This window comes from Sander lucioperca, chromosome 4, assembly GCF_008315115.2.
Source record: "Sander lucioperca isolate FBNREF2018 chromosome 4, SLUC_FBN_1.2, whole genome shotgun sequence".
Taxonomy (NCBI): domain Eukaryota; kingdom Metazoa; phylum Chordata; class Actinopteri; order Perciformes; family Percidae; genus Sander; species Sander lucioperca.
In genome coordinates, this window is record NC_050176.1 from 19,370,085 (window position 1) to 19,385,448 (window position 15,364).

General features: G+C 38.5%; 1 protein-coding gene across 3 annotated transcripts; it reads right to left on the reverse strand.

The window, feature by feature from the left end:
• Window positions 1-907: 907 nt before the first annotated feature.
• Window positions 908-12,978, reverse strand: LOC116057227 (carbohydrate sulfotransferase 12). 3 transcript variants are annotated; one of them, XR_004106772.2, is made up of 7 exons: window positions 12,838-12,978; window positions 7,835-8,472; window positions 7,307-7,449; window positions 2,742-2,870; window positions 2,362-2,580; window positions 1,786-2,327; window positions 1,453-1,533 (listed from the first exon to the last, which is right to left on the reverse strand). XR_004106772.2 is itself a non-coding variant. In XM_031309618.2 (6 exons), exons 2-6 carry the CDS (start codon window positions 8,360-8,362, stop codon window positions 1,261-1,263), a joined length of 1,287 nt encoding a protein of 428 aa, XP_031165478.1. In that variant the 5' UTR covers window positions 8,363-8,472; window positions 12,838-12,978; the 3' UTR covers window positions 908-1,260. The 3 variants fall into 3 exon arrangements, 2 of the variants coding, with proteins under 2 accessions (XP_031165478.1, XP_031165479.1); XM_031309618.2 differs by lacking the exon at window positions 1,786-2,327 and having other exon boundaries at window positions 908-1,533; window positions 2,367-2,580; XM_031309619.2 differs by lacking the exon at window positions 1,786-2,327 and having other exon boundaries at window positions 908-1,533; window positions 2,388-2,580; window positions 12,838-12,977.
• Window positions 12,979-15,364: the final 2,386 nt, after the last annotated feature.

Below are 15,364 nucleotides of genomic sequence, written 5' to 3' on the forward strand. Positions count from 1 at the left end.
TTGGCCACTATGTAAAATTGGCCTGGCACACTTCCTACCCATACACTCAGTACATTCCCCTGGATAGGCCTCCTCAATAACATCTTTCCCAGTTCATCGCCATTGTCTGGCGCAGTTCCAGACTTTATACCTGGTGACATTACAAATTTGACTTTGCGCATTCTAGTTATAAATATTGTACTTTTTACTCCACTACATTTGTCTAACAGCTTTAGTCACTTTTCAGATTACAATTTTTCATACCCTTCCTGTCCATTGAAAATCATGTATCTCCAAATAACTTAAATTTGATATTCTCCTACTTCTACTTCTCAGTTGTTTTTCAGCCAATGACCCCATACAATATAGAGAATATACTGGAAACAGTACACTTATATACACTTTATATCTTTGTTATGTGAAAGAACAACATAAGAGAAATGTATGAAACATATTTCCAGATTCTAAGAGTGATAGATTTGTTAGATTAGAAAGTAATCTATGATGTATTTTTGATTTAAAAAATTAAGAGATTATTCGTGATAACTTTGAAGCCTTTTGTAAAAAAAAAAAAATTATATTCTCATATTTTAAATGACAACTTTTCACAGACCCCCTGGCAGTGCCATTGATAACCACAAACATTGGAAAGTCTCTTGAGATTTTTGTTAAAAATAAGTTGTCTCCAAGCCTAAATTGAGAATCTCAGTTGATAAAGGTCCTCCACAGTTGAGCAGTACTCCCTAGACTATTAAACTGACCTTCATGTGTAAAATCTGTGGAGTAGCCCTTTAAATAAAAAAATAAATGGAGAACTTCTACCTGCAATGGATTGCTTTTACATTGTGGTATTGCAGTTTTTACCTAAGTAAAATATCTGAATATATTTTCCACATACACAGTAAAATGAAAAAAAAGGAAAGTCAAGCATTTACAAAAACACTTTATTTCTCTGCAACATATTTCCCTTCAGACTGATGTCAGCCAGTCCTTTCCTGATGAATTACTAAAATACTCATCAGAAAATACTATTCAAAGTGCCTTTACATGGGGAAAACAGACAGATGGGATAACGCAGCTTGTAAGCGGGTGTGCTCGAGATATGAAATGATGACAAAAATAAAATAATACTGGCAGGCACTTCTGTCATTTGAGGTATGCACAAAACAAAACAAACAGAATCATATACTGGTCTTTAAAGGCATTTGCTGGCTATGCGCAGGTAGTTGAGGTGTGGGCTCTACACACAGTGCAGTGCCCATGCCTTTAGCTCGCTGTGGTCTACTGGTGGAGCGTGCTCTCCGGTTTGGGATAGCCAAACAGCTCAAAGTCTGGTTCATACAGCTTGTACAGTTCTCTCCTCATTGTTATGGGAATCTGTGCAAACCAGTCTCTTTCCCAGCTGGCTGCAGTGCGGTTTCGAGCCCCTAAAGGGAAGCGTAACAGATCATCCACCTCCAGGAGCTTCAGCAGGTGCTCTGCGTCTGTATCCAGGGTTTCTAGTCGTCCAATGAAGTCATACTTCACCTGGCATGGATGGCACAGACGGTACACCTGAAACAAAGAGAAAGCAGGCCTACAATTTGAAAACTGCATCCGTTTGTGACTTTGTTTGTAATAACTGCCTCTGTCCCATAGTTGCTTCTACTGTGTGTGTGTGTGTGTGTGTGTGTGTGTGTGTGTGTGTGTGTGTGTGTGTGTGTGTGTGTGTGTGTGTCCTCAATAACAAAAAGAGGTAGGAAAAAAAGAGCAAATTCTGAGCCGAGATATTTAATGCTAAGCCAGTTAAGTAGTCCTCATGCTTACATTTGTATGCTAAAACATCCCAGCATGAAGACTCCAATGGTTTGATTTTTTTAATGTGGAATTGATGGATGCAACAACACAACACAGAAAAAATAAAAGAACTGCTCACAACCAGAAAAAAAAAGAAAGGCAATGGCTCCAACAGCTGACAAAACAAATTAAGAAATAGATCAGTAGAAATGAAATGTTACTGTCTTTTTGTCAAATATTCAAATTGAAATGTTGTCATGTTCCAAAGTCATCCCTATATCTTTTCTCATTAAAACAAAATGATACATTAACTTATTGTATATTAACTGCCCAAATAGTGCAATGTCAACATTAGTACACAAATAGAAGTATACTCCAGAGAAGTACTGTTGTATATAGTATACAGATGGGACACACACAAAGTGTGAATGACAGTGAATGACAATGAATCTTAGGTAATGACAATAAGTGGATATTATACTGGTATGGTCTTTAAAAAACAGATGTAGAAGTGGCATATGACCAACAGAAGGGGATAGTATGCATCTAGTGATCTCACAAAAACCATTCATCTCATACATTTTGCCAAACTGTATCAAGCGTAGCCTTACAGTGCCGTGTGAGACAAATACCTGCCGCCAGTGTTCATTGAAGATACTCTCCCTCTCGGTCTCTGGATCCAGCAGGTATGTGATAAACTGCTGAAACGTCGGTTTGATTCCTGCTGCAAACGCCTCAGCCGCTGTCTCTGGCAAACTGCCAGACACATTACTATAACGACGCAGCATGACAGAACCAAACTGCTTGTAGAAGTCCTCGTTGGGCCTTAAAACAAACATAAATACACACGCTTTAGCAATTCAAGAATGATAGGACAGCTGTTCAATCAAAAGTGAAGCCCATTTGTCAGCCTCACCCTCAACTCAAACACTGGCACAGGCACACACACCCACTCTCTGTCTAACCATCCACAATAAGACACACACCTTCCGAACTTGTTCCTGAAAGCCGAGATAAGGCGAACAAAAGGGTCTCGTACAAACAGAAACTTGGTGTAGTGCTTGAGCTTGAGTGCCATCAGGTGGCGGGACAGAGAACCATAATGACGCCAAAACCTGGTAAAAGACACAAACAGCACACAACACCATGAGAGCCAGATATTTAGTGTCGTGATTGTAATGCTTTTGAGTTAGTTTAGTCTCATGCAATGTGGAAAACATTTGGCCACTAAATTACTAGGAAACAAAGCCAGATCAGTCCTTAAGGGGAAAAGGATGTGCCTTGTACATCAGTGCAGATAGAAAAGCACATGTTTAGATAATTATATCCAAACAAATACAGCTCCTGAGAGGCAGAGAAAGGTCAGTCTGCGTTGCAGCAGCAACTCCCCGCCTGTCGTTTCCACTCTCCTCTTCCAAGTGTCCAATAACTAACTCCTTTAGCTCACGGATGGTTGCTCAAACACAGTTTCAGTGTAACTGAACGACAAGTGTTATTGTAGAACTGTCTAAAAAAGGAACACAATGTAAGAGACAGAATTGCTAAAGAGAGAAATCACGCAGTCATTTACGTTTCCTTTCTTAAGTTCTGGTTTGACACCCCGATTCACTGCTCGATACTTTCTTTGTTGTCATTGTGGGATGGAGGTGTGTGGTTTGTTTGGCATTCCACTCTTGTTTAGATACATGTTTCAATCTCTTTGTTTTTCACGTTGACTTTTTGGAGAGCGTTTTAATGTGTTGTTAACCCTTGTGTTGTCTTCCTGTCGATCATGAACTTGTTGTCCTTCTGGGTGAAAGTGTGATTTTTGGTGCTCTTTCCGACGTTTATGTCGCTTTTTCGATGCTGTTGACGCTGTTTTTAAATGTTTTTGTCACTTATTTCAAAGCTTTTTATATTCCTGTTCAATAAACCTAATTCATATGACATTATAACTAATTTTTCAGTTTAAAAAAAGCAGAAATGATGTGTTATTTTGACTAATAGTTAAGATCAGAGGATGGGTTCAATACAACGTACATCCATGCATCCATGTTATTTTTTTAGGCAATTTGGTTGAAAGAAACCCTGATATAAAAAACTTTTCACGGGTCAAATTCAACCTGAGGACAACACAAGGGTTAAAGAACTTATAGTGGGCGCTTGGTTTCTCTGTGTAGGAATTTGGTTTGTGTAGGCTACATGTTTTCTTTAAAATATGTCTTTTTCTTTCTAAATTCATTGTTTTGTTCTGCAATACCATTCAATATGTTGCTGTGGAAACATTGTCCGTGTGTGGTATAGCCAAACATTTTGCTCAAATATACTAAATACAACATCAAGTGCTCTTCTTAATTAGAAACATAATACATGTCTGATATAAAGAATACTTTAAGATTTGTCACTTGATGCCTTTTGATTACTATGGCCATCACCTGCGTATTTAAGTAGCACTCAATCATTTTTTGCTTGAATGCCAATGAACACAGAGATGTAACACATCTGTTTTCCCAGTCTGCTGCCCATTAATTACAAAAGATAAATGTCTGTGGTTACTTTTAAAATATTTTCTTCATTAATTGACGTTTGCCTGGAGCATTAAGGATAATATCACTATAATGCGACGATGATGAGTGTTGCAAATAAGAAACTCAATTTCAAAGTAGGGACAATTGATACCAACGCCATTCTGCAATTACACATAAATACCATATGGCAGCTTTTTACAGCTGAGTCATACACTTTTTTGAGTCCATAACGTCTAATGTGAACGTTTTAGATACAAAATATTCAATAAAAGTCAAACTATAAAGAGATGTAGTGTTTATCCACACCGAGTTATGTCTGTGAAGTGTGGAGGAATAAAAAAAAAAATAAAAAAAAAATTTGTGTCCAGGGACCGATGGATTTCCTACAGAATGGTATAAAACAATGCAAGATCAGCTAATTCCAACACTATTGAAAACGTTTAACTGGGTTTTAGAAAATAAAAATATCCCCCCCTCATGGAGGGAGGCAATGATCTCGGTCATACCTAAAGAGGGGAAAGATAAATTGGAATGTGGGAATTATCGACCTGTAAGTCTTTTAAATAACGATTATAAATTATTCACCTCCATATTATCCAAAAGAATAGAACTGATATTACCTGTATTAATACATAAGGACCAGACTGGCTTCGTCAGACAAAGACAGACCCAAGATAACATTAGGAAAACGCTGCACGTTATGAAACAAATCACGCAACAAAAACTGGAGACACTGATATTAAGTTTAGATGCAGAGAAAGCATTCGACTCAGTGAGGTGGTCATTTTTATATAAAGTACTCGCAAAATTTGGCTTCCATACGACTATAATAGACACATTTACAGCTCTATACAATAAACCAACAGCTAGAATTAAAATCAACGGAGATCTAACCGATTAATTTACTCTAGAAAGAGGAACCAGACAAGGGTGTTGTGCGTCGCCGCTCCTCTTTGCCCTATTTATAGAACCCATGAGTCAATTGATTAGGCAGAGGTCGGATATAAAGGGGGTAACAATGAAATCCGGGGAGCAAAAATTGGCCCTATTTGCTGACGATTTATTGATAAGTATAACACAACCTACTCAGACACTCCCAAAACTGATGAAATTACTAGAGGAATTCGGTTTCAATTCGAGTTATAAAATTAATATCAACAAAACTCAAATATTAAAATTTAATTATGACCCGCCAGACTCGATTAAGACCAGGTATAATTGGAAATGGGATGCTGAATCTATTAAATATTTGGGTGTTTTATTACCTAAGGACTTCTCAAGATTGTACGACATCAATTACGGCCCATTAAATTCAAGGGTAAAATCTGATATACAGAGATGGAATGTTATTCCTTTTTTGAACTTAAGCTCCCGGATAGAATCAATCAGGATGAATATCCTTCCACGAATGTTATACCTTTTTCAATGTCTGCCAGTCAAAATACCATCTAAGCAATTCATAGAGTGGGACAGATTAATAGCAAGGTATTTGTGTCAAGGGAAAAGGGCCAGAATTAAATTTAAGACACTGCAATTAAGAAAAGAGAAGGGCGGAATATGCCTCCCTTGCTTACAAGATTACTACCATGCAGCCCAATTGAGATCTTTAGTCTGCCTGTGCTCGCCAACATATACTGCAACATGGAAAGAAATAGAAAGTACGACGTTAAACGGAATTCCAATAACAGCTCTACTGAGTGATAACAAATTACTAGAGGAGCAGGCTATCCCAGATGATTCTATAACAGGCAGCTTCCTGAAGTCCTGGCAGGCAATAGTTAAAATTTGCAAATTAGAAGAAGCATCTAAAATTATGAGATCTTGTGCCTACGATTCAGACTTTACACCAAACAGAATCGATGGTAGATTTAAGATATGGATCTCAAAAGGTTTAACTACTTATCATTCATTTATCCACAAAGGGGCATTCCAAAGTTTTGAAACCCTACGGAAAGATTACGGACTGGTGAAAGATGACTTTTTTAGATACCTGCAAGTGAGACATCACTTTAACGAAAATCTTAAAGGGATGTTGGGAACAAGTGAATCAGGGTTCCTGGAAGTATTTATATCATTGACTAAACCCAGACCAAGCACAAAAATGATCTCCAAATTATATAATGCTATACAATTATCTAAACAAGAAAATACAGAATACATAAGGGAGAAATGGGTAAGTGAAATAAAAATGATAATCACACGGGAGAGCTGGGGAAAAATATGCCAGTTACAATGGTTATCAACCGGGTCAAACACATGGCGGGAGTTTTGCTGGAAAAACATTGCAAGATTTTTTGTCACACCCGTTCAGAAACGATACCAAGACAGCGGAGATGCCTGCTGGAGACTTTGTGGATCTAATAGGGCTAATCACTACCATATTTTTTGGGACTGCCATATGATAAGACCTTACTGGGTAGAGATTCACAAACATATAAACAATGTATTTAATGTAAACATTCCGTTTAAATGTGAAACTGTGTATTTGGGCAATGTAGAGTTTGAAACATGGAACATTGACGATAAAAAACTGCTGGCTATACTGTTGGCAGCCAGTAAGAAATCTGTTACAAGGAAATGGTTGAAAGTGAATCCACCCACCGTGGAAGAGTGGATTGAAATAGTTTATGAGATTTATGTTATGGAAAAAATATCCTTTTCCCTCAAAGTTGAAAAAGAAAAATTTTATAAGATTTGGTCTAAATGGACTGAGTATGTAAAACCAATTAGATCTGATTTCGTCTAACTGTACTTATGCTTTGTGTAGACCTACCCTCATTATATGCGATGTTGTAATTAGTGGAAATGGCGCACACCCCGGTTCTGTTTCAGTTACTGAAGGTTCTCACTGGAATAAGTAATGGTTTATAAACGTCAAAAGGGCAATATGTACAAACTCATCCAAAACATCTGGATTCATCCCTATTTCTGTACTTGGAAAACTAAAGCTGTAATTATTGTATGTGATGGAATTTACCCTTTCTAAATAAAAAGATAATAAATAAATAAATAAAAAAATTTGTGTGTGTAATTGTGTGTCATACTTGGCAAAAGTGAGGTGTAGAGAGGAGTTGTGCACGAGGTCAGGAGGTACAGCCTCTGGGTCAGTGTAAGGTTTTCCTGAGGAGGGCGAGATCAGAGACTGAGACAGAACCACCATCACTCTCTTCCAGTTGGTGCACGCCACCTGAACGGAGAACAACGAGAGAGGGAAAGAAAAATAAAGACGAGATGTTCAGAAAGACGAGGGACTATAAACGTATGTGTGAATGTGTGTCTTCTTGACCAGTTGAAAAAGCTAGAGGAAAAATGAAATACTGTGATTTTAAGATGTTTGTGTCTTTCTTGCTATTTTTCTTACACTTACATCCACACAGAGTGAACTAACTCACCGCCCACATGCATACCACCGCCCCCATGTTTACACAAATAAAACACACACACACACACACACACACACACACACACACACACACACACACACAAACACACACACACACACACACACAATTACCAGCTTCAGAGGCCCCATTGCCAAACAACAAACATAGACAAACACAAGGCAGCTGTACCTTGGGAACATAGCAGTAGATAATCTGGTGAGTGTCATCCACTATCAGGTGGTCCAGTTCCCTGTTTGGGATCTGCTCAAACGCCCGAGTCCTCCCGGGGAATTCCACAGCGTCCATTCCTGAACACACATCCATGATCCTCTGCTTCCTCGCCTCCTGTTCTCTATCATCCACAGCAGCATGACTCCTCTCCACCTTCTCATCCTCCCTTGTTTCCTCCTTCCTCTGTTCTTGTTTTTCCTTCCCCTCCTCCTCTATTTGCTCCTCAGCTGACCCCCTTGTCTCCTCTGGGGTAGCAGTAGTGGGGGTGGCGGAGGAAGAATTGGTCTGGGCTCTGCCGGTGGACGTAGGGTATGAGGGCCGAGTTGTCGTCTGAGGGTGAGAATTAGAGTGCAGCGACTGGTGTTTGTGCTCCTGCAGCGGGTAGAGGTTGAAGCCCCCGACGTCGTCCCAGTACACGATGATCAGCAGGATCATAAACAAAGACCCAAGGATGAACGCAACCCGGAGACCACGCCATGTTCCCATAGTTATTCTTGCTCCAGAGCCGTGATTGGTGAAGAAAAGAGGAAGATGTTATCTCAGCTCCATGGTGGCATCTATTGCGGAAGGACACACTTCCTGCTTGCTAGCTGCAACTGAAAGAAGGAGGAAATGTAACTCAGACCCCTGTTGTTCTTTTACAGTCTAAAGGAAGTCAAATTACAGACAGAAGCAGTGTAATACCAGATGTATTCTTATATATATAACCAAGTACATTTGATTTACTCAAGTACTGTTTTTGTGCTACTTTGTACTTCTACTACATTTCAGAGAGAAAAACTCCTAGATTAAGATTTGGCATACAAAATGTATGGTGATCTTATAAAAACTAATGCATTGTTACAGATTAAACTACCCAGCATAAAAAGTAGCTGAAATGAGTTTGACTTTGATTAACTGCAACATAAATATGTTTCTGATATCTTAAAGTGAGTCTATGTAACTTCTGAAAGAAGAAATAACAAAATATTCTTCTTAAAAATGAAACGTTAAATTCACGATGAGTAATTCAATACACTTTTGCAGCTAAAGCGTTACTTGGTCTGGTATGACCAGTAGCTTACAGCAGCTGATGTTAGCAAACTTTAATAACTTGAGCTGCTGCTGTTTATTTGACAGTCCTGAGTCACTAATTTAATAGTGTGTATTACCGCATGTACAGTGTGGGCATAAAGCCTGACATCTGGTGCGTTTTATCAGCTTTATTTCCTACTATTAGGTAGCACTTTATAATGAGGCACCCTTAAAAAAGGATTTATAATTAGTAATTAAGAGCTTAATTAATAATTATTGTATAATGTACTAATGCTTATAAATCAGTTCGAAGCCATTAATAAGAACAACTTCTTCAGTTGTGAAAAATCCCTGTGGTTGGTTTTTATTCTTTCTATTTGGTAATAACGCAGTTATAAATGTCATTAAAACATTAGCAAATACTCGTTTATAATTATTTACAATTATAAACCCTTTATAAAGAACGCCCAGAATGTAGAACCAACAGTTATTTATTTATTTATACAATGGCTTATAATTCTATTCCAGGTTACCATGGCAACAGCAAGCAGTGGCACTAATTGTCTCATATTCAATGGTTAGGTTAATTCAATGAAAATCAAGATGGAACAAACTACACTAAACTGAAATTAAAAAAAAACATTAAATCCTGCACATATGGCCTTCAGATGACTGCCTCACACATGTATAGTCAGGGGGATTTCATCAAACAACTATTTAGGCATAGTTTCATCTTATCATTTGTAACAGCCTGAAGTGACATTTTTACACACCAGAAACAAACTAACAGACATAAAAAAACATATAAGCAGGCTGATATTTAATGTGTTGGGGAGTTAAACACAGTGGCCATAACTTATGTGACAGGTGTTTGTGTTTACTTAAAGGTCCCATGACATGGTGCTCTTTGGATGCTTTTATATAGACCTTAGTGGTCCCCTAATACTGTATCTGAAGTCTCTTTTATATAGGCCTTAGTGGTCCCCTAATACTGTATCTTAAGTATCTTTTATATAGGCCTTAGTGGTCCCCTAATACTGTATCTGAAGTATCTTTTTTATAGGTCTTAGTGGTCCCCTAATACTGTATCTTAAGTATCTTTTATATAGGCCTTAGTGGTCCCCTAATACTGTATCTGAAGTATCTTTTTTATAGGCCTTAGTGGTCCCCTAATACTGTATCTTAAGTATCTTTTATATAGGCCTTAGTGGTCCCCTAATACTGTATCTGAAGTATCTTTTTTATAGGCCTTAGTGGTCCCCTAATACTGTATCTTAAGTATCTTTTTATAGGCCTAGTGGTCCCCTAATACTGTATCTGAAGTATCTTTTTTATAGGCCTTAGTGGTCCCCTAATACTGTATCTGAAGTCTCTTTTTTATAGGCCTTAGTGGTCCCCTAATACTGTATCTGAAGTCTCTTTTATATAGACCTTAGTGGTCCCCTAATACTGTATCTTAAGTATCTTTTATATAGGCCTTAGTGGTCCCCTAATACTGTATCTGAAGTATCTTTTTTATAGGCCTTAGTGGTCCCCTAATACTGTATCTGAAGTCTCTTTCCCGAAATTCAGCCTTGGTGCAGAATTCCAGCCACTAGAGCCAGTCCCACAATGAGCTTTCCTTATGATGTGCCATTTCTGTGTCTGTAGCTTTAAATGCTATTGAGGAGGAGAGAGGGGGGGGGCAAGGTGGAGGGTGGGGGTGTGGCCTTGACCAACTGCCACTTTGCCCTTTTGAAAGCCATGATGTCTCTCTCTCATGGGTGGGCCAAATTCTCTGGGCGGGCAAAGCAGAGAAAGGGGAGGTAATCTTGCTCCTTATGACGTCATAAGGAGGAAGATTCCAGATCGGCCCATCTGAGCTTTCATTTTCTCAAAGGCAGAGCAGGATACCCAGGGCTCGGTTTACACCTATCACCATTTCTAGTCACTGGGGGACCATAGGCAGGCATATTAATGTTAAAAAACCTCATAAAGTGAAATTTTCATGCCATGGGACCTATTAAAATAACAAAGCTAAATTAATTAGTGAGGGGATGGTGTTTATCAATGCCAACTGTTGTTTACTTGCAAGTAAGTAAGTAAGTTTACAGCACTCACAGCATAAGTACAGAAAATGACTGAAGATTGTTCACAACAGTGTCTTTTTAAAGGAGTTGGGAGTCAAGTTAGTTATTCGGTTCATGCAATCAGTAACTTTTCTTCTTATCTCTGGTCACGCCCGGCATCTCCTCCACATTATGCGCTCTGCCCTGATACATCCTGTGCTCTTTGCAAGGTCACTCAGCTTTCATGATTAACACATGAGAGACATACTAAAACAGACATACTGAAACAGCAGTTTGGATGCAAATGGTTTAACAAAGCCCAAAAACCGTTCTAAGCAACACCAACACAGCGATCAAACTAGCACACTGAAAAGTGTGAGCTAATATTCTACATATGTAGTAGCTTACTCTGTGTAGAAAAACCCATTTAGGTCTGGGCAATAATTCAAGTAGCTATATAATGTCATATATAGACTTTCTGCAGAATTGCACCATGATGATATGATCTTATTATGTTATTGTTCCATAATTCTTCACATTTGAAGCAAACTTTGTTGAAAGCTTTTGCTTTACGGATGTAAAGAAAAATATAAAATGACAGAGTGGCTTAAAAGACCTGTGTAAAGCACTGTTACTTTATAAAAATAATTACTCAAGTAGTAAAATTGGGCATGAAATACCTAATATTACCTTATGTTTTGTATTAGGCTATACTTTTTACTTGGCCTATAAGTAAAAGATCCCAATACTTCTTCCTGGGATATAACCGTAAGACATGAATTAATCCAACTTGTGATTGGACATTCGCCATAGGCTAATCCTTTACAAGTCCAAAGCATTAATAACATATTATTTAAAGTATGTATTTGGTTGTGACATGTGTGAATTAGCCCAGGGGCCGTGGGAACCTCAGGCTCCGCCCGGGGCGCTCAGCTGTCACAGAGATGTGAACAAACGGAGCTGTGGGGGTGGAAGCAGCTTCAGTCCAGTGCCTGCTGGAGGGTTTAGTTTCACACCCCCTTATAATCTCTGTCCCATAAAAACATCTGCTGTTGGGGAAAATAGTGGAAAAAATGACGGTCCTAATAAAACCAGAAACAAGATCCAGACATGGGGGGGGAGAGCAAAACAGAAAGTTTTGCTCGTATTTTTAGAAAATTATTGTTTTTTTCTGTGGTGGTTTGTTCTTTCCACTCGGTTTTAAATCTAAACTCCACGTTGACTGGATGGGGCCTATTTTGAGAAATCAACATTCACAAACTCTCTCGTGTCTTGGCACGCGCTGCACAAGCACACATGCCCACACACGCGCAAAACGGGGGAAAACGCGTTAAAATATTCCTATGTAAACGTGTAATGTGTTTGTGGAGCTCAGTGACAAGTTTGCAGTTTAGCTAGCTAGTACGTTTTAATAGCCTATACTCCTTTGTTTTTACTTTGTTTGAAAAAAGAAAAAGCTGCTGTTTTTAAAGGGAGGTTCAGACTGTTTATTTCAGTTAATATGTTTTCTATTTCGCAGAGGACTAACCATTACCTCTTTTCAATCCTCGCTTGGACAACAACTTTAATTTATACAGTACACAGTTTACAATATGCCCTTTCACCGGCCGGTGCGGACACTGTCCCTCTCTCATGCAAACGGATACTTTTTTTTTTACTCCACATGCAGCAGCCGACGACAGAACGACTGAACTTATTTTCCTCCACAGTCTCCTCTGCTTCTGTTCTATCCGCGAACCCCCTTACCATGCTCCATTTGAGGTGCACGAAAGCCGGTTCTGTTCCCTTTATGCCCTACCGGGAGCATCACAGCAACAATTAGGCTAAACCAGTCTGAACATGAATCTGTCTAGGTACTAAACCTAACACTAGAAATAACCTGAAAATGTTTTATCTTACCCGGCAGATGAGCTCCATGGTCGGCCAGCCCTTTGTCGCTAGCTCGCTGTCCCTCTCTCTGTCTGTCCGTCAGACCGGTGATGAGACTGGGTGGGCACGACAGGACTGTAGCGGGTCTACGCTCTCAACAATATGAAGCAAAGTCTCGCGATATTTTGGGAAACTATCCAGCCAACTACTCTTCTACAGACACACAGACACACGCACGCACGCACTCTCCAGTTTTACACACCACATATGTTTTTATGATGCTGCCCAGATTGAAACCATAAACCCGTCTACGCCTATGGCACTGGTTTACAAGTTAAAAAAAAAACTGATACAAAGTCATACAGTCAACATTATGAGATAGCCTGAGTCAAAATTATGATACAAATCAACATATGAAATAAAGTTGTTATTATGAGAAAGTAGCCTAAGTCAAACGTATTAGACATTTAAATAGTCATATAATAGTCAACATTATGAGATATTAAATCAAAATTATAAGATAGCAAGTTAGTCAGGATATGAAATACTAAGTCAGTATTGTAAGACAGTAAGTTGTTATTATGAGAAAGTAAGTCAAAATAACCACATACTTAATCAATGATAATGATATGATATACTAGATTTCATTTTCCAACACATTTCATATATTTCATTTTCTCTTCTTGGCAGAAATGTGCTTTCATATAGCACTAACCTACCATAAAAATGGTATTTCATAATTTATTTGTGAATTTGTGGATTTTAGCAACCATAAACAAAAATGTACACATAGATAGTAGATTTTGATTCAGTACGTTTACATTTTACAACTTTTGGGCCAACAAAACAACAAATAATCCTCCACATGTGTAGTAAAGAAAGTGTACAATATATTAAGAACACTTTTAATATCATACAGTCCAACACGACACCACCATAAAGTACAGCTTAGACAAAGTTGAGTCAAAGCACCAACAACCAAAGTAATATTATTAAGTAAGGATATATTGCAGGGCTATTCTACTGACTTGCCTTATGCGGTACAGGTGTTTCTATTTTTCTGGTAACTCAGTGTTTATGCTCTCTTCTTTTCTGAACTTATTTTGTCAGCCATACATGTCTAAACATGGTATCAACCATGTTTAAATGAAGAGCTGTCTCTTAATGAGTATTTATAACATCTGTGAGCTGATGTGAAAATTATGGTGTGGCCGCTGTCTCCACATCAAAAGGACCAGGTGGCTCAGCAGCAGCAGCAGCAGCAGCAGCAGCAATCTACTGAAAGTTAAGACCACACGGATCCTGTTACTAAAAAACAGTCTGAAATTTCCGTGAAGGCATTTCCCCCAGAAGGTAGAAAGTCTTGGACAGTGCCACAACAAGAGCATCAGATTGATAGTTTTACCACCCCGGTGGATCAATATTTGGATAAATCACTGCCAGCTCATTCTGATCGAGCTGTTTAACACACAAGCATGATATACTGCACGTGTCAACTGTGATTAGGTATCCATTTTGAAATACTTGAATTTGAGTTTTCTATACTTCACACTTTGAAAATGTGTTCTTTTTACTCCACTACAACTATTTGACACAGTTTTTACATAAAAAAAACCTGATATGCTTACATGATATGATGCAGTACTATACTACTTATCTACCCAGTGGTATACAAAGTATCTAAAATGTGCAGACTACCACATTAAAATGCTCGTACATGTATTTGTCAGTGACAACAATAATATAACAATTTCAATTGAAATAAGCCTTTATGCACAAGTTTTAACTTTTCATACTTTAAGTACATTTTGCTGAAAATACTTCTTACTTTTACTTAAGTTAAGGATCTGAGTACTTTTTCCACCACTGGTGAAACCAAAAAACTGATTTATATCTTCTCTAAATCCAAATAAAAGACCTGTTGTAGATTTTAGAAGAGTCAAATGTTGCAGCATCTTAAACTACACACATTACGCACAATGAATTACACACATATGCTCAGTACCTATTCATGCACTAATGGAGAGATGTCAGAGTGAGGGAGCTGCTCATGGAAAGACGCCCCAGTGCCTTGCTCAAGAGCACCTTGGCAGTGCCCAGGAGGTGAACTGGCACCTCTCCAACTACCAGTCCGTAATGGGACTTGAACCAGCAACTCTCCAGTTCCCAACCCAACTCCCTACTGACTGAGCTACTGCCCCAAATTAATAGGACATAGAGCTTTTTCCTACCTGTTAGTTCACTGGTGTCTACCTCGTCAAACATCACAGTGAAAATCTGTTCATGCATTAGGTCATTAGGTTAATGAGGTAAAAGATCTTTGCAGCCTATAGAGTCAATATATAGAGTGCAACAACACTGTCTGATCCCACATTTCCATTAGTGATTAACTAATGAACCTAAATGGTGCTGGCACATCAATAACTAACTGTTCCCTGTATGCTGCAGAAATGGTTTGTCTTGATAACAGTGATGCAATATGTTGAATATAACACACACACTGTGTTACTGTAATTATGGACATAGGTCAAGCAAACCGGCTAGAAAACTTCCTAAC

What these genes read in the sequence shown, in the direction of transcription:
- LOC116057227 (XM_031309618.2), bottom strand. Translation starts at nt 8,362, where the DNA reads ATGGGAACATGGCGTGGTCTCCGGGTTGCGTTCATCCTTGGGTCTTTG. An exon ending in TCTACTGCTATGTTCCCAAG is followed by an intron (nt 7,450 to 7,834) that starts GTACAGCTGCCT and finishes TTCTCCGTTCAG; the next exon opens with GTGGCGTGCACCAACTGGAA. An exon ending in TATTTGTCTCACACGGCACT is followed by an intron (nt 1,534 to 2,366) that starts GTAAGGCTACGC and finishes TCTTTGTTTCAG; the next exon opens with GTGTACCGTCTGTGCCATCC.